Genomic DNA, 20,123 nt, shown 5'->3' with positions numbered 1-20,123 from the left:
AAGAGCTTTTCTCCTATTGGAATAAATACATAGATATTTTTCTAATACAGAATTTTTAGGATATTTGCTCCTCATTCAGAAACTCATTAAATTGGAGTTTAATTAATTACAAATCAAAATAGAATTTGACATTGAAAGCTGACCTTGCATCAATTCTCCTTTAATGCATTTCTATGTAAGCCAAGGTTTCTTGAAGACATAGAAACTTTATTGTTAAAAAATGACAATTGCACCATACAAAGGTTTTACAAGTATATACAATCTTAGACATTAATGATGATTAGCATAATATAAAATTAGAAGCGATTTGTGAAATCTCCAAATGACAGCATAAGCAAAACGCGGATTTATAGAATCTAAAACGATGAGAACTTTAGAAAGTGCACTCTGCGAAAATTGAGAAACATGAAAGTTTCTATGTAAAATATATTTTATGATTTCAGCTTTTTACACGAAGAAGCATTTTAAAAGAAATTAAGTCAAGAAATAAATTAGGAGCTTTGGGAAATCAACGGTGCAACTTTGAGTTGTACGAGTAATTTCTTGTCCTAGATAGCAAATAAACTGAGACATGACACATGCTTTTAGATAATGAATGGAAAATAAATTACAAGACCAAAATAATCGGTATTCGTGACTAGATATAAAGATCCTGTTCTTTCCAAGAGTATCTTTATTCTTTATCGAACTTTGATAATTTGTAGATAAATGTCAATTGGGTCCTTTTAATATGATGGGTTTATACCGACTTAAGAGATAAATAGAATTTTACATGAATATTTCATTATATTTTAAGAGGCCTACGATGTACTTTTAGGACTGAAATAATTGCGAAAACCTCTTAAAATGATACAGAAGTGACATTTTGAATACATGTAACTGAAGCAAATGTGATTTGTTTTAAATATCGTGTGTTGTGGCTTAGTAACTTAACATATTTTACAATCTTAGAGCTGCTGGATAAAGCTCTTAGGGAACATTTCAGTATCTCTCACTGGTTTTAGAGATTGACCCTGAACTAAAACCGTGTCGAAGTTCATTTCGGAATGAAAAATATGGAGATGACGAACAGTATTCAAGCTCAATTGTCTATAAAACAATAAAAATAGGAGCAGAGCGAACATGGACCTCCGAAACAGAGGTGTGATCAGGTGCTATGGAGGAGTGAGCATCCCCTGCCGACCGCTCATACCCGCTGTGTGCTCCTTGTCATGATAGGGAAATAACGGAAAAATCCGTCGTCAATTCAGTGTATAAATAATAGACTAGCAATTAGTATGAAAACGTCAGTCAGCATTTGACTCAATGATAAATTGTATTTTCTGACAAGGTCATTGTATCGACGATAGAACTTCCGAAACGATGTCTTGAAACGAGACTGCTGATGTTCTTGTGTCATCAACTTGTTTGTCAATAATTTACATCGTTTTAGAAATTATACATTCGTAAGGAATGCTCTTGCGTATCGAATAAACTGAGAGATTTAAACTCCGTATGCAGGTGAAGAAGGAATATTGCCGCAAATAAGTAAGGGAAGTTGACGATTGAAAAGTTTATCATCACGTTTATCATAGAGCTTGGTTGTTAGATTACCATTAACGTCTTTTTTTAAGTAAAATATCCAAATATAAAACAGATGTGTCAAGCTTACAGGGATATATTGTATCAAAATAAGAATGGAAATAACCATTGTTAATTGACAGTACGTTGTCGATATATCTAAATGTCAAGCTGACGGTCATAGCAGCTGTTTTCTTCTTTTCACGTATAATATTTTGGACAAATTCTGCTACATATGAATACAAAAATAAGGGGGCGTAATTGGTACCCATTGGAATTCCAATAGATTGTTGGAGGACCTGGTCTCTAACAACCACATAGATATTGTCAATCGGAAACTGAGGTATATTTTCGATGTTAACCTCAGAGTACTTTCGTGTACAATCATAGTGTTTTTAAACAAAATAAATTTGCAAATGACCGACGACAAGGTAAGTTAGTTATTAGATCCTATATCCCCTATCTATTTCTACTGTGTGCTGAAATTTTGGGCATTTTCAATACATAAAGATAAAAATGCATTCATATTTCCTAAATTTTCATGTTTTTATTTGGTCAAAAATGGCCGAAAATGGCCAAATTCAATGGATCCATCTCCATGGCAACCGGGTGCACGTGGGAAACTTCTAACACCATATATGCTGGTTTTGTACCAAGGTGCACCTGTGGTGCAAATTTCATCAAAATCGGAGATATGTCGTTTCCTAGTAAATTTTTTGGTGCTTACAGAGAATGCATGTTAATTTGCAAAAAACAAAGATTTTATATGTCAATTTTAGTAGTCCCCGCCCACTGACGTCAAACACAAAGACAGCTGCACGAGATTTACATGCATATTAGGTCTCCTGAGCATCAGACAGAGATACGTAAAAGCACGATAATTATATGCATATTAGGCTTCCTTAGCTCCAGTCCTATCGCTTGGCGACATTTACATTCCGGTAGAATGATCAAGGTATCAACTCAATTAATTTTAAAAGAGATATCACAGAGAAAGAAATATATACAGATAACGATGACATAACATTTTAAGCCCTTTAACCGCCTGAGTAAATAAAAAAGCACTTTTTAAAATTTTATTCAATTTATTAAGAACTATGTCGTCACAACTATTGTCTTTCTTTCTCCACAAAAGAATTGTCCGTACATGCCTCTCGATTTATTCTCAACCTGGGTCTTCTCCTGCATCATTTTTGTAAGCACCTTTATCCGGTATTAAACTGCAATGACATATTATATTAAAATACGCATAATGAAATAATATTATATAAAATAATATAACTAATATAACATAATATAATTACTTAATGTTACGTTAAAAGAAGCACTGAAATTTTTTTATTCTAATCTTTGAGAAACTATTTTGTATTAGGCGTTCCTCAGGGGAAAAATGTAACCTTCTTTTCTTTTTCGTGTTTGATTTCATGCAAAATAACTTACGGCGTCGTGGTGTGCAGCGCCCTCTCACACAGCGGTAGCCAGATTCACATTGTCGACTCTAAAAATAGAAATCATCAGCTACTTTAAGAAAATAAGCCTTACTTTGTCATGATAAAAGAAATTAAAAGATTAATATTTATTTTTTCTTACGCTTCTACAATATTCCTGGTGAGTTTCTGTACCTGAAAAAAAAAAAGTAAATAATAAATATTATGGTTTTTGTTGCCCACATTCAAAGATTTAAACGGAATTATGATCAAACAGAACTCTCATTTATTTTTTTCAATTCCCAATATTCCATCTAGAATAACTTACCCATAGGTACACATCGATTGTTTAAACACTGGTATCCTAGCTGACAGTTTCTCTAAAGCATTAAAAATGTATTATTATATATGGATATATGTTACGACTACTATTCTATTTTAACAAAAATCATATTGATAAAAAGGTATTTCATCTTTCTTTTATTGTGATTTTAGTTGTCCATTTAAGCGAATTAAAATTCCTTTAAAAAATTAGAAATATCAGCAAAAGAGGTTGGAATCTAAAACGATGAAGTAATCAAGACTCACCCCACGGTAAAGATCACAGTAAGAGGAGCCCTGGTTCTGACCTAAGGGAAAGATTAAGGTTCATTGATGCTCTGATAAGAGAGGTAACTCTTAATGACATAAATGTCTAACATCCTTTATATATGCCTAGTTGAAGTGTCTTTTTTGTCCAATTTTTGCCCTGCAAGCTATGCTATAATTTTTTGTAATTTACTTATAAAATAAATTTCTATTGAAAAATCAAAAATCATTTAGGTTCAAGCAACATTTTATATGAGTAAGCAGAGGGTTTATGAACTTTAAAAACACAAAAACTATAAATCATATTTGAAACAAAGTAGAGTTTAAGGAAATGAGTGTATTATATTTCAAAGCTTACTCAAAATTGAATCTTAATTTTGAGGGGTTTTTTTTAGTAAATTTTACTCTGACATTTGCTTAGCTATTTTTAGATTGACGCTTAAGGCTTTATATTCATTTATTTTGTCAGACAAAAATATATCAAGTTAATCTAATACACCATACCTGGCATACAGTAACCGTTAAAGCATCGCTCGTACAACTCACAGTCTCTGGTCTACAGTTACAAAACATTTATGTTTTAGTTAAAGGAAATAATGGACACAGCAATACAACTACACCCAACAGTGAAGAACACATACGGCTTCAACATATTGATAAGGTGATAAGTACATTGAATAGCGCTTTTCTAAAATGTATTATATAAGGCTGTTCAGATTATGAATAAAGGTGAAGATGACGATAGATGTGCAGTTTAATATTGAATATAATGTCTCACCCTCCTACATCGTCCTCCCATACCCCCAGGAATAATTGGACCTCCTAAAAAACACATAATTGTACAAAAACTCATTTCTGTTTTTGTAAAGTAAATGTAACATTTAACTGACATTCGTGTTTAAATTTCGACTTTGAAAACTGATTTCTTTCGTTTTTATGATTACCTATGTTTGATTCCATACAGGTGCCGAATCGACAGTATTGACCGAATCCACAATCATTATCCTGCATTTAAATGAAAAATAAAAATATATCGTTTTTACTGTTATTTTTGATAACTTGCTCAAGCTAATCTTAAAGATAGGATTTACAAAGAGAAAGCAATCGAATGTTTACACGTATCAGTTCACATTATTCTTTGGATGGCTTCATAATCCAAAATATACATTTTGTATCAATAATAAATATCCATAATTCCCAATCATTAAAATTAATTAAAAATCAATTTTTGAAGAGCTTCTAAAATCATTGAAAATGCAATGATGCAAATAATTTTCAGATAAGTATAAGTTTGCAATAATTGCCAAAAATATAAATCTTAAGAGGGATAAAGTTCTTTTGAATCTCTTATCTTCTTACCTGATTGCAATGTGTGTCTGGAAAAGAAAAGCAAATCTCTTATTGCATGTTGTTTTCTTAAAAAATCTAATTTAGGGTGTCTCTAATACCCAGTTTATATAAAAAGTAAAATATTACACAGCTCTCATATCTCACCTGCGAGACAAGTTCCTCCTCGGCATCTTTGATTTGGTCCACAGTCCACGTCCTGAAATTGCATCAATTTGATATTTAACTACATGTTTATTGGAAGAATTTTATGATAAATATTTCAGTGCAATAACGTTTGAATATTCTGAGCGCCACACCTTCAATAATGATTAAAATGATATAGATTACAATGTTGTGTTTATATTATTTGATATTGGTTTACATTTGAATACAAAAAAATAAATCTTTAAACAAGGATCTATAGATGTGTAACAAATTTTCCACTTACTCTCCTGCACTGTGTTGAATCTGAAATAAAAAAGATATTTTAAACATCATCCATACTCTAAACTTTAAACTTGAACAAAATTATTATGACATAGTTAATTGAAAGTTGTATTGATAAGAAGTTCAAAATAAAATACTTTACAAAGATCAAAACATTAACAAGTACATACAAGTACATAGTTGTGAGCATGATATTCTTTACCTGAATAACATCTGCCTCCTACACACTGGGAACCAAATCCGCAGTCTCGTTCCTGTTATTACAAAGAATGAAAAATATGTATCATTTTTTTTCTTCATAAATGTGTTTTAAATATTTGAAATTGCTTAAGTTTACCAAGCAGTAGAACAAATCAAAGTTAGACCTCTGACTGAGATCGCTTAAACATTTTTAATTTAAAAGTGGAATTTTAGCAAGACCCAGAATTAGCGACAATCTAATCTAATCTAAATAATGCAGAATAAATTTCACTTATGATGACAACTTTAATTTTTTTTAACTTACCGATCGGCATTCCCTGGTGGTATCTGAAAAAGATTATGACAACTTTCCATTCTTACTGCCAAAATATAATTGAGATTAGATTTCAAATAAATTTGTTGATTTACATTCGTTCCAAAACATAATGAAGGTTAGTTTGCATTATGTATTAAGACTTAATTATTCAACTAATGATCATACCAGCTACACATGTCCCCAAATTACATCTTTGCCGAATCCCGCAGTCGCGATCCTGCAAAATAATGAAACGTTTCTATATGAATGAAAAAATCTCTACCAGTACGTTAAACAAGGAATCAATCAATCAAAGTGATGCCAAAAATATAGCATATTATAGAGATTTAGGTGGCTTAAATGTAAAAAAAAAAAAAAAAGAAAAAAAAAAGCAAAACATATTTCTGAATTTTGTCCATTCGTCAAAAAAGACCACCTAGTTCATAATGTAAGCGAAAAAGAAATAGGGGTTAAATATTAGATTTTATTGTTTTTATGCGCTTACTGCCTATTAAATATTTTTTCGTTTAGTTGAGTTTCTTAAAATGAAAATAACGTAGCTGAGACAATATTGTGCTTAAATGAATTGATATTTTTATGTGTATACTCACCAATCTACATGTTCCTAAAGCTGTAAGTAAGAAAACATTTTTTTTTAATTTTATATCATCATTTTAACTGTAATAAACTAATCGTACGTCGAAGCAATGTAAGGATAGAAAGAAATAAAGATTTAACAATGTATGATTTCATTCATCTAATTATATCAATAACTAAATAATACATATTTACCCAATGTATTTAAACTCTTTCTCGTATAATATACATTTTAGGTCATAAAGATGACGCACATAAAATTTCATTTATTTTGCTACTTATGGAATACATGTATGACATAATCTCTGAAAATATGTAAGAAAATGTACATATGATAAAAAAAGTCCTACTTGGTACACAATATCCTTTTCTGCACGTGTGTGTAAAGGAATTTTCGCATGTCCCACCCTGAAAGAGAAAATTATTCTTATATTTTTCTTTATTACCTTCTGTTTTTTCAGAGTCTATTTCATTTTAGTCAATAGAAAATTATTTATAATGCAAGTCTTTATTTTCTTTGATGGATAACATAATCTACGTATTGTGATTAAATACTTTTTAAGGTACATGTAATTTCAAATTACCACAATTTGTTAAAACATAACTCTTGATAAATATTTAGAATAATCTAGCAATTGCTTTCCAAAAGTTTTTTTTACCATTGAGCATCTCTCAAAGTTTCCTGAAACAAAAAGAAAACTGCAATAACTAACACACTGCAGAAGATAAGGACAACTGAACACAGGGAATCGGATTATTGTTATAATATACAATTAGAGTATATCATTGAGGGAGTCAGCAAGATTCCAGTTCCCCAAGAGCAAGTCTATTTCCCGAGGCGCTTGCGCCGAGGGAAATAGGCTTGCTCGAGGGGAACTGGAATCTTGCTGACTCCCTCAATGATATACTTTAACTGTTTTATTATACCGATACAAAAATTAGACATTTTCAAAGTCAGTAACTGCAATTCTTATTCAAACAGCTAGTGCAATTATAAAGGAAATGGAAATAAAGGAAATGTTAATTACTTAGAATGTAAATAAAATAAATAAATTCAATATAATGTCTTTGCATTTTCAAGAATCAATTAGATACAAAATACTTGTATCTACAAGAAAAATTTTTTTGTTTTATAAACAATTTCCACTGTTACAAAGTTACCAAGGTTACGTGATCTGTGGATAGCTCTCAATGCACATTAGTTTACAAGGATGACGTCTGGTCATAATAACAAGTTACATTTCCCGTATAAATTAGGCCCCGCCTCCTTATACAGCTGCATTGTGAATATTCATGATTTTTTGGAACACATCGGTACTTTTCAAATGATTTAAAGAAATTGCTAGGTGTTCCGAATAGGTGTGTATCAATTCATCAAACTGACACACCTTTCTGCAGGGAATCAGTCTTTTTGTGGTGATTTTCAGGAAATCAGCAAAATATATTGATTTACTCTTATATAGTGAAAAATCAGTAGAGCTATAATAACTAGATAGAACCACTTCAGATAATCCATAGAGAGAAGTATTGGTAATCGCACATTACACAAATGTTAAGGTATGCATACCTCGAGCATCCCGGCACGTGCCTGCCAGACAGACCTGATACCCCGGACACGTGTCTCCAATAGATGTCTGAACAAAAACAGAATACAGGTACATGTCAAGTAGAGGTAAAGGCATCAAATCCATATGACAGAAACTATGCAGTGATTATTTTAAAACGTTCTTTTAAACATAATGTTTCCGTGATTCCAAACTTTCAAACAACTCGGAACTAATGCAATATACTTACTGTTTGGCATCTGCGGCCAAATCTGTCAAATCTGTTAAATCCGGTATCGAATTGTGCGCTAACACTGACCCCCAGTACTATCAACACACATAGGAACAATGGAGACATCTTTAATCTAGAGAAGAATTCAAATAAAGGGTAAAAGAAAGGTTCATATGCTTACATTAATTTGGAATCAAATTCAAGGGGTTTCTAATTACGAATCGTACATTTTAGTTAATATTTAAAATAAAACATGAAACGTGATTATTTTAAAACACTTTTATTTTCTCTTTTCTAACCCTTTCGATTTGATACATATTTTCAAAAATGATTTAAAATCCCTAAAATAAAATATAAAGATATGAACAGTAATCAAACGTCTGTTGAAACAATATAATATTAGGGGCTAAAAATAACAGGGATAGATCTCGTAAGCATCCCCTGCCGAATGGTCACACCGCCGTTTGCTAATTATCATGGTCGGGCAAACGGGAAAATCCGTACTATACAATTCATTGTGTACCTAATGACCACACAATAAGTATGATAAAGTCAGTCAGCATTCGACTTCATAATAAATTGTATTTGCTGGGGATGTCAGTAATAAAAGTGCTCGAAGAAATCTGCCTATATATTTCTTTTCATAATTTTGTTTGTTTTTTTTTAAAGCGTGGGTTTTTTGTTTTGTTGTTGTAGAATTTTTTCGTAGAGCATGCTCAACTCGGAGGCATAATCCCAACATGCAAGTGATAAAAGTATATTAATGCAACAAAAGTCACCTTGTTTCTTTCAAAGAATACTTAACGGAATTGGTAACATATTTGTCGTCAAATAAAAATAAGTTTGTGCTTTTGACCAATTTATGTTTCACTGCAGTTGTATTGAGCGCTTTGTAATTGCTTCGAAATTCGAAATGAACTACAAGGTATGAACAAATAACACTAATGATGAGGCATTTATGTTGTTAATTTCAAATAGAAAGAATATAACAGCTACCATAACAATTAGTAAACCATCGAATAATTTTTTTTTTTTATATTTCCACGCAATTTCTTTTTAATTCTTATAAACACATTAAATAAATATTTTTTAAGATTGTTTGTTTTAAAATACTGATCACCTATCCAAATACACCTTAAAGTTTTCTTGCATGGGCTAGCGTTCAAGTTTTAAGAAGATTTATAAGAGGAGCAAATAAATTTGGTGAAAAAAGATATTTGTGATGAAAAAAACTGAAAAATAACTTTACCTTTGAGCTGATCAAACTAGACTGAACAGAAGTGTAAACTGCTTTGCTACTTTATATTTTTTTACCTGCGCAAAAAGTGTGCTCGGAAAACTTATGTAATATATCATTTGATCATGGACACGTTTAATGAATTGTCTTATTGACGTTTGTTTTTAATACAGGTATCATCGCATGTTTTTAAATTACCCTTAATGCTCTTAAGTTAAAAGTTGTACTTTTAAATCTTTTGCATATCATTCAAATAATTGTGAAAAACAAACTTGTTTCAATTGATGTCCAGGAATTAGTACTAAATGAAAACACAATTACGATGAAATACTGGCACACTCTTGAAATTTTTTTACAGATAAATTATCAAGAAGATACAATGACGATGTTATTCTTGCCCTTGATGAATTAAACGAAAATCAATATATTCAACATCTTTTATACCAATACTAATTTTTTGTTGTGAATTCTAGAACCCCCTGTTTTTCGATTATTTAGTATTTTTTCTAATATCTGTTATTTTTGTGTTGTTGAAATGAAATATATGAAGATAATGAACAGTATTCAGGCACAAAAGTCCAAACAATACAAGCTGTTTGGTCCTTGTCACAGAAGCTGAGCGGACATCCAAAACATGAGAGGTGGAATCAAGTGCTATGGAGGAGTGAGCATCTCCTGCCGACCGGACACAAGCTGTATGGTCCTTGTCATGATCGGGAAATAACGGAAAAAATCCGGCGTCAATTCAGTGTGTAAATAATGGCCTTACAATTAGTATGGAAAACATTAGTCAGCATTTGACTCAATGATAAATTTGCTGACAAGATCATTGCATCGACCATAGAACTTACCAAATGATAACTTTAAAGAGACTGCTGATATTCTTGTATCATCAACTTTTTTGTCAATAATTTACCTCGATTTAGTTGCGGGTTTTTTGAATGAGACCTTAAAAACAGAGGTCCCGTGTCACAGCAGGCGTTGGCATGATAAAGATCCCCCAATGCTCAATGGCCCCGAGTGCCGATTAACATTGTGAAACCCTTCACCGGTATATGGTGACGTCTCTACATGAGTGAAAAATTCTCGAATGGGACGTAAAACATCAATCAATCAATATTATCATTATTATTATTACAATTATGATGTTGTTGTTATTGTAATTTTTTAAAAATAAAATCTTTCAAGAAATTTTTAATGGTTTTTCATCCTCTTAATTTTTCTTGCTGTTTCTTTTTGAGTTTTCCTGCATTAGCGTTAAATATCTCGTAAACAACAAGCAAGGAAATGAATTAAAATTTAAGTTATACTCGCTTGAATAATCCTTAAACAGTTTATTTTATAACCTTTTAATCTGACACTGTAAATCGTAAATAGTGACTGATGTCTCCATTGTTGAGGCATTAACCTTTCTAGCCGAGTAATTGTGGTGCATTGATAATTAGGCCACACCATATCCCCGTAGTCTCATCAGTTATGCCTCTTTACATTTAACCTTAACTGACGACAAAAAGTTTTAATTTTATTCATAAAGAGCCCCATGTATATTTTTTTCTTTTCATTTAAATTTTCTTTGAAATGAAGTTCGAATAAATAGTCAGACGTTAATGTACATGTAATGCCTATATAATTTCAGAGTAGTTACTTTTTTACTTTGATTAATATAAGCAAATATTTCAGAATAAAAATTATGAAATAAGAAATGGCAATTCAGGTCTGTGGGTACACAGCTTGCACCGCTACGACAGATTTTGTAAAAATAAGACAGACATTAATTTATGTACCTTATTATGCAATATTTGGGTATTTTACCTAGTAATAACACATTGTATATTTTGCTGGTTGTTAAATCGTATAATTTAATTGTAATATATCATTTGATTAGATTGAAAAGTTCGTTTTTGTTGTTAAGAAAACCTCATTCTCTATCCATATTAGCCTGCTGCTACGCCACTAACACCTCTGTCAACGTTAGATAAATACGATTCTTTGTATTATTTAATGGACTTTGGAGGTTGAATGCTGCTACTTATATTTTTGAAGGATTAATTATTTAATATCTTACTTTGGTAAATTAAATTTATTCCTATTTTTCTGTTTGGCTATTCTGCATGTCAGCTGAAGAGACATACGCTCTTATTTTTATACTGCTTTTTGGATAAACCTGGTTGTTTATGGATGAAATAACATGGCTGTAAAAGCATTTTGTGGTATGGTACTTATCTCACTCAGATTTTCTAATACATTACCTGTTTACGTGGAGTCTACTAAACTCTTCTTAAAATAATGATAAACATGTGCCCTAGAAAACAGTTTCCTTCCATGAAACATGTTTTAAATGATGTAAAGATTGTAAACAACATACGTATGACATATCAGTCTCCAGGATAGTACCTCCTATCCTTAATAAAATCAGTTTCATGGAATAAGCTGCTAAAATATATTCACTGCGTCGTTTTTTGTACATTTTATTGGATCATTTTATCCACATTCATTTCAGAACTTTTGTTTATTATTTTGATAATAGAACTTTCTGTCTATTCAACATCATTTAGTTTTGTAAAAAAGAAACTAAGATTGATTTCCTTGCATAAAAAATTAATTTGGAGTAAGTCGATTTGCCTTTCAATAAAGAAACACTCCATCACAACAGTTTATCTTGCTTGATTTATATGAGACATACATTTTCCACGTTAGAAAGTGAAATCTTTAACCTTAAAAATATTCTAATTACATGTAGTTACATAAATCGGCTACTTTAAAATATGTAGACTTTTTCTTGTTATGATATATGTTTATGACATATGATTGAAAGAAGGATCATACAGACCACAACGAATGTTTATGCATCCATTTTATGGTCTTTCGTCTTCATGGATTCTATTGTCATACCCTCGCTTGAAAAGCGGGAGGGTATATAGTTATCGGTATGTCCGTCCGTCCGTGTGTTACGCTTTGTGGTACCCATCTCTTATCCGCAACTCCTCTTATACCACTGAGTGAAATTTAATGAAACTTTCACAGAATCTTTATTACATATTGCCATTGTGACCTCCTATTTTACTTTTTGATCCGACAAATATTTTGGGTTTCCCGACCACTGCAAAACATGGACTTTGCCATTATAACAATATGGGAGGCGGGGTATCATTAAGTGAGCTCATTGCTCACAATACCTCTAGTTGGTTATTACAATTAATGTCCTCTGAGTTCCTCCGGAGACAATTATTGTTTTTCTTTTCTTTTATCATTATAACATGTAATTTTTTGAAGACTCAATAGTGATTCAACTGTTTTAAGCTCACCTGAGCCAATTTCAACCAAACGTTGAACAGAATATCTTTGGGTGATGGAGCTTCAACTTCCTACAAATAAATGGCGACGCACTTTTTCAAGGGGAGATAATCAGGATTAGTGACCATGAAAGATGAAACTTTTATGGAAATATCCTCAGGTATTAGTAAAATCAAAGTTTGTCCAAATCATGACTCCCCAGCGGTAGGGTGAGGCCACAATGGATGATCAAAGTTTTAATTGTTCAAAAATATTCTTCTGAAGAACAGCAAAGCCATAATTGGTCATATTTATATGGAAGCATCCTTAGGTAGCATGGATTCAAGTTTATTTAAATCACGACCCCGGAGAAGGATGGACCTCAATGGGCGATAAAAGTTTTACATTGGAATATATAGGAAAAATCTTCAAATATCTTCTTTCAAGAACAGCAAAGTCATGATTTGTCATATCTATATGGAAGCATTTTCATCTGGTGTAGATTCAAGTTTGTTCAAATCATGACCCCTAGGTGTAGGGAAGGGCCACAATGGTTGATAAAAGTTTTACATTGGAATAAATTGGAAAAATTTTCTCAAGAACAGCTTAGCCATGGTTGGTTATATTTACATGGAAGCATCCTACGATAGTGTAGACTCAAGATTGTTCAAAAGATGGCCCCAGGGGTAGGGTAGGGTCACAATGAAAGACCAAACTTGTAGGTAAAAAGTCACAGTAAAAAAAATATATGTACGTGTAAGTGTGCATTCAATTTTGTTCAAATCATAGCCCTTTCCTTTCTGGGGTAGGTTCGGACCACTAATTTAATTAAGCTTTTCAATTATACTAAACTGATTTTAGCTTTTTTTAGTACAATGCTGAAGTGTTCGAAGTGGCCACTGGGCCTTTTGTTTCCATTATCAATCTATGAATATACCAGTCTGCTGTCTTTGTGTAGTACATACCCCGGTAATGCGATTGGGGTTTATTTAGTTGAGGTATTCTATAACCGAAAAGATCACAAAAGTGTAATAAATTTAACATATATGTGAGTATAGCTTCTTTGGAATATAATAAACAATCATCAACAATAGTGTTTTGTAGATAAAAAAGAAAACTCTTGTCTGATGATATATTTATTTTCAATCATAGTGACAATATTTTGCAAATCCATACTTCGTAGCAAATATAAAGCTTCTTTCTTCTTTCAACTGGAAACTATGCATTGTCATTTACCAAATCTCGTTCGAATCCATTAAATGTCTCAGTGTACGCTGATGTTCTCCTTACGAAATCACTACATTAAAAGAAACGTAAAAAAAGAATATGACTAAAATGTTATGACTTTTCATGATATACGAATTAGACAACGAAAACTCCACTTTAATACATAACTAATATGTTTTCCTCAACCCGCAAACTTTCACCTTTAATATAAATAATTACAAATTTACGCTTCAAAATCCTACGGACCATTTTCCAATGAAATTAGTGTTGAATAAATTACTCTTGACTCTTTTCTAGATTAACTAACCGAACACGCATTGCCTTTGTGATCCGATTCTCACACACTCTTGTCCAGATGGGCATTCAGCATTCTAAAAAAGATGGAAAGTGAAAAAAACACAACATATCATAAGTCAAATAAAACTTAAGCAAATATAATCAATCAACATAAACTCGCTTACACTTTGACATCCTATTTGCGAGGGTGCAGTCGGAGTAGGGAAGGAGGTTGGAATAGGAATGGTTGGCCCATCTTAAATAAAAGTTAAGGTTAATTCAAATCAAAATACAAGTACTTCATTTCCTTAAAAATCATACTTTAAATATATCCAAACTTTGCATATTTTGTATTTTGTTGATGTTAACCTTTTCTTACGTGTTTCAGCCTTCTAAAAAGGTTTTGTTTATCGTTGTCAAGATGTTCATCATAAATATATTCTGGTTATCAATAGACAATGTGAGCAAGAAATATATTGTATAGAATTCTACTGTTTTCTTTTTAACTTGAAAAAAATTATGATGCAAGTCAACGATTTCTTAAGTGAATACTAAGAAAAAATTTGTAGACACAAACATCTGAGACGCAGAAAACTATGCATTTTAAGTCTTACCAGTGCAGAAACCTATGTCTTACCGGTAATTTTTGACAGTTTAACGCTTACTTTGAGAAAAAAAAACCATGAGAAGAAATTATGGAAATTGGTAAGTGTATGTGAGAGAGTTTCATCATTGGCAAAATATTTTTTCATAAAATTCTTTTATCAACGCTTAAAATATGTTTACTAATAAAGTCTACTCCACTTAAACAACTCTTATAGGTATGTTCAAATTGAGCAAATAAACTAAGACAAATGTTTCATGAATACATTTTTCTAAGTATGTTTAACTGTATCTACACCACACTTTCGTCAATTTTATACCGAGGCAGGCTACATACACATAAATTGATATTAAGAACAGATGATACAAACAACATTTTTCTTTGGAGAAGAATTAAAATTATGTCACAGGTTTTGAAAAGTGGACAATTCTTAGAATTTTTTCTTCTAAGACCTGGAAATTGAAATAGACTTGGAAATTATTAGTTATATATCAATGAAATTAAAAATATGAACAAATCAGACTCAGTAAAGGTTCACATGTGAAAACAAATTTCAAAATATATAAGCTTTGGGCTAAAAGTATGATATTTTCTTTTAAAAAAGATATACCAGTCCAGGTGAATTTTATGAGGAAAAATCAAAATGACAAAATATCAGAAAAATCACATCGGCTGATTTTTACCAGTTTGCTTTTCCCCATAAAATTCGCCTAATTATTGAGTGTGTTTTGTCAATATTTGTAATTAATCTCCTTTTTAATGGATCGTATAATGGCGGTCATGTGTTTTGCCATTTTCTTTATACCAAATTTGACAAATGAATGTTCTATTAACCTGATAAATATTGGATTACGGCGTGTATGACCGATTAACTAGGGATGCCTTCTAGACCGAGGTACCTCTGAAATTCCCTACAATCTGTATGAGGCCCTTTTGCAATTTTTACTGTTTTATATTCTTTTTTAGATTAATTTTTGCTCATTACCCGCATCCTTTCTTTTGCAAACTGGAAAGTTTACATTGCAACTATAAAAATACCCTAAGACTACTTTAATTATATAATTAAGATACACTGTACATGAAAACAATGCATCAATATCCATGTATCCCTACTACAGTCTTAAAATGTTTTTAGTTTTTTTTAATCAATTTACCATTTCCATCACTAAAATAACTTCAATTCTATTTAATATGGAATAAAATAAAAATGGATATAAAAAGCAATGATATATTTGAACTTAGAAACCAAAACAAAATAAATATTAAAACTTACCTTGTATAGGTAAACAAACTCTAGACACACAGTAATATCCAGAAGGACAGAAACCCTATCAATGACATTTAGCTTTAAAAATTATGCCTTTCCGTGTTCCTTCAAAATTTTATTGAGGAAAATCAAGAAATATAACTTTTAAAAAATGTTCATTGACTCCTCAGGTCTTTTTTTTTTATTGAAGTCTTAGTCTTACAATATTTTAATTATTACGGTTGTTTCATTTTAACTCGATATAGTTTCCTGAAGATAAAACAAAATTTTATCTAATTTGTCAAAGAGTTAAAAAATAATAACCATTCTCTCTCTCTCTCACTCTCTCTCTCTGTCTCTCTCCCTCTCTCTCTCTCTCTCTCTCTCTCTCTCTCTCTCTCTCTCTCTCTCTCTCTCTCAATCTCTCTCTCTCTCTCTCGTTAAAAAACACATACTCACCGAAAATCCGCATAGTTCCCCTGAATGAAAAAAGTAACAGAATAGTAAATAAAATGGGAAAATAATTGAGTTGGTCAAGTAAAAAAAAATGCAATGAATGCACCAGACAAGAATATATACCTGGAAAATTTGGGTTTTAATTTCAACTCGAAAGCAAATTTTGGAATCAAGGCAAATTAAAGAAAAAAACTCAAATAAATTAAAGGGATTTTGTTTTTTAGAAATCAGTGATGTATAATTAATTTTACGATAAACTGAATTTCTAATCATGGAGAATCTTAATAAATGTTGTTTTGAAGCATGCAAACAATTATGGAGTTACCGATTTTGATAACGAAATATTTTTTCTTTAGTTTCTTAATTTCATATAATAAAACTTGAAATCATACTTGGAAATTTGTAAAAATACTCTAAATAATGTTATCTTTACTTCAACCATTTGGTTTTAGAAAATTGATATTTTAAAATAAATAGATGTTAATGTATGTAAAACTAAATGTCTGAAGATTTAAGTCCCGATCGTCTTCATCAACCAGCAAAAGCGTATACTGACATTTTTAATTCTGTCAGTGAACAGCAAAAAATGTCTTTGGCATTGTAATTGGTTAAAATTTAATTATAAATTTATTTATACCTCATTATTTCAAAAACAGATTTTGATTCGGTGATTGATCTAATATCGGTGTCGGCGAACTTATAATATATATTACAACAGCGTTGATGGCTTCACTTAAGATTAAGATGTGTCGTAAGACCGTGTTAAGATATGTCTTAGTTCTAAGATAGCATCATAAGCATGCTTACAAGGTCTTGAATAATAAATTTTTCATGTAAATATTTTGGTCGCCCACGTGGCTACGTGGTTTGAGCATGCGATCTAGAGTAGCGGAGTAAGGATCGAGTTGATCCTTATGTGCAGTGGGAGTATACCTCGTTGCCTGCGCCAATTTAGCCGCTAGAATATGAAGCCCGTTTTTTTAAGTACACATGTGTTGATTCCGACGCCTGGCCTAATTGTGGTAAATAGTGTCACCCACTCACAGTACCCATTTCACTGACCATACGTTACGGCAATGGTATATCAAGAATAATTTACACTTACATATGGATTTTTTTTTCAAAAAAAGGAGCTTAGGGGGCGTGGGGGATGGCTTGTGAATATTTGACGTTCAAAAGAGAAATCTCTATTGCAACAAATATAGCAATACTGCTGTAAAACTATCAGTTATAAATAAATCACATACTGCATCTTCTTCTGTGGCATGTTTGACCATCGGGGCAATTGAAATTCTGCAAGAAAAAATTAATTTATATTTTAATTAATATTTTTATATCACCATCACAAATTAACATAAAGATGACACAGAAATGAGTTTGTCTCTTTTGAATGTATTCAAACAAAGTATCATACTCAAGGCAAAATGTGAAATTAAAAACAAACAAACAACAAACCTATTTATAAACAATCGATCAATACTGACCAGATAGACGGAACGTTACGTAGTCAAGTTCAGCATAGATACGTCGGCGTTACAATTGGTACCGGTAAAGTCAGTCACAGCACGACCGATAACAGTTTTTAATAGCTGAAAAATTCTATGAAAAGAAACTTGATGTTTTATTGAACGCTGAGCTTGTAAATACCCCAACGAAAATAAATGATTTCGCAGTATTTATAAACAATTACAAATCAATATTGACCAGATAGACGGAACGTTACGTAGTCAAGTTCAGCATAGATACGTCGGCGTTCAATTGGTACCGGTAAAGTCAGTCACAGCACGACCGATAACAGTTTTTAATAGCTGAAAAATTCTATGAAAAGAAACTTGATGTTTTATTGAACGCTGAGCTTGTAAATACCCCAACGAAAATAAATGATTTCGCAGTATTTATGAACAATTACAAATCAATATTGACCAGATAGGCGGAACGTTACGTAGTCAAGTTCAGCATGGATACGTCGGCGTTACAGTTGGTACCGGTAAAGTCAGTCACAGCACGACCGATAACAGATTTTATTAGGTAAAAAATCCATGATAAGAAACTTGGTGTTTTATTGAACGCTGAGCTTGTAAATACGTACATGCGTATACCCGAACATTCCCATTCCAATGACGAGCCGCGGTGTAAACCAAAAATATTGTTTGGTCAACCTCTCAACGCCAAATTAATGATAAGTAGTGTCAGCTAGGTAAAATGTGTTTATTTTCACAAAAAGTTATTTTCACAAGTGTTTTAAAAACCTTCCATTTAAGCCGTTTTGTTTTTTTTTTTTTGGTCGCTCACATCAAGTATTATTTCTTGAATTTTTGGATTTATGCTTTTGGAATGTCGATTAAAAAAAATTCCATTCCGAAAGCAATGTCTTTGAAAAACATGTATACGCTAGCCCCAAAATAGTAGTAAATATATAGTGAGTTTTCGGATACCATTTCTAAAACGGGGAAAAGCATAAAATACAAGTAATAATATCCGACGTGTGCAACCAAAAGACCGATTTTACTAGGAGCATGCTCTTGAGTATCAAATAAGACGCTAGGAGGTGTAAGAAAATGTTTAAAGGATATAATTATATAAAAAATTGGGAAGTTGACGATGTAAAAGTTAACGTCATTTACTTTGTCGTACAATATAGTAGTTGACCCTTACTGTCTAAAGACAGTAACAAATATGGCATATTCTGTGGTGTCTGTTACTTCATTCTTACCGTGATATAACAAATAATCGTCGGTAAGCCCACTAGTTCAAACCAAAAATTAATAAAGAAAAATGAAATTTTAAATAAAAAAACCAAATTATTAATTGAAAAAAAAAACACAACAAAATTATAAAAGAAAGCGAAACTGAAACTAAACTACGATATTCATAGATGTGCATGGAAACATAACCCGAACCTTTGAATAAATTCTTTATTTTTGATTTGCACTATTGGGCTTCCGTATATATCTCTAATCAATAATTGCAAAAATTGCATCCTAAAGCTACATGTATACATGTAGATGTCGTCTCTGAGCTAAAAATAAAATACGAGATTTAAGTGTTGATTAAAATGATATTTTCTTCTTAGTTCAAATTAATTTTTTTACCGATTTTTAACTTAAATTATCCCCATTTTTAAAGGTTATATTGACTTTTTAAACTGTGTCTGATATTTTTATCCGAGTGGGAAATAAGGATATCCATGAAACGCGTTTAACTATATTTTGTAATTTACAGGAAAGACCTTTTTTTATATAGAGTACCAAAAGCAAATAGAAAGATCTTTTTAATTTGAGTTAGTCTGAACATATAAAAAATACGCCATATATGACTTGAAATATACCCTTCAAATATGCTATATGAGCAAGTTACTATGTTAAATCAGTAAGATTGCATTTGACCTTTCGAAAGATTGTTCATCCAAAAATTTGAAGTTTCCATAACATTTAGATAAACTAAGATTTTTAATATATTTTCATGTGAAATGCTATTACAATATATTAATTCATGTAAAATGCTATTACAATCTATAAATATTAACTTCAAATCTGTGTCTATGCACCTTTAAAAGTTTAATAATAAACATTCAGAACGTATAC

The 20,123-nt window shown here is 31.4% G+C and overlaps 1 protein-coding gene and 1 long non-coding RNA gene across 2 annotated transcripts; both read right to left on the bottom strand.

The window, feature by feature from the left end:
* Positions 1 to 2,633: 2,633 nt before the first annotated feature.
* Positions 2,634 to 9,480, bottom strand: LOC134259239 (tenascin-like). The gene is made up of 20 exons (XM_062741838.1): positions 9,470 to 9,480; positions 8,239 to 8,353; positions 8,012 to 8,078; positions 7,104 to 7,126; positions 6,795 to 6,852; positions 6,459 to 6,478; positions 6,034 to 6,085; positions 5,857 to 5,879; positions 5,554 to 5,605; positions 5,353 to 5,372; positions 5,070 to 5,121; positions 4,935 to 4,951; positions 4,520 to 4,580; positions 4,354 to 4,397; positions 4,080 to 4,131; positions 3,576 to 3,616; positions 3,316 to 3,367; positions 3,151 to 3,182; positions 3,001 to 3,058; positions 2,634 to 2,780 (listed from the first exon to the last, which is right to left on the bottom strand). Exons 2-20 carry the CDS (start codon positions 8,344 to 8,346, stop codon positions 2,776 to 2,778), a joined length of 837 nt encoding a protein of 278 aa, XP_062597822.1. The 5' UTR covers positions 8,347 to 8,353; positions 9,470 to 9,480; the 3' UTR covers positions 2,634 to 2,775.
* Positions 9,481 to 13,850: 4,370 nt separating this feature from the next.
* Positions 13,851 to 17,832, bottom strand: LOC134259238 (uncharacterized). The gene is made up of 6 exons (XR_009990306.1): positions 17,787 to 17,832; positions 16,543 to 16,562; positions 16,111 to 16,165; positions 14,419 to 14,489; positions 14,265 to 14,328; positions 13,851 to 14,027 (listed from the first exon to the last, which is right to left on the bottom strand). It is a non-coding gene; the product is annotated as an uncharacterized LOC134259238 (long non-coding RNA).
* Positions 17,833 to 20,123: the final 2,291 nt, after the last annotated feature.

This window comes from Saccostrea cucullata, unplaced genomic scaffold (genome assembly GCF_032062105.1).
Source record: "Saccostrea cucullata isolate Sc308-1 unplaced genomic scaffold, CSIRO_AGI_Scuc_v1 ctg1352, whole genome shotgun sequence".
In the NCBI taxonomy this organism is placed as follows: domain Eukaryota; kingdom Metazoa; phylum Mollusca; class Bivalvia; order Ostreida; family Ostreidae; genus Saccostrea; species Saccostrea cuccullata.
The sequence above is the reverse complement of the archived record's forward strand: the minus strand, read 5'-3'. Positions and strand labels throughout refer to the sequence as shown.

Bases quoted from the DNA above. Each gene is read 5' to 3' on its own strand.
- LOC134259239 (XM_062741838.1), bottom strand. From the start codon at position 8,346: ATGTCTCCATTGTTCCTATGTGTGTTGATAGTACTGGGGGTCAGTGTT. The intron at 5,606-5,856 runs GTAAGTTAAAAA...TTGTAATAACAG, and splicing joins CCACCAGGGAATGCCGATCG to GAACGAGACTGCGGATTTGG. The intron at 3,368-3,575 runs GTGAGTCTTGAT...TTAATGCTTTAG, and splicing joins ACTGTGATCTTTACCGTGGG to AGAAACTGTCAGCTAGGATA.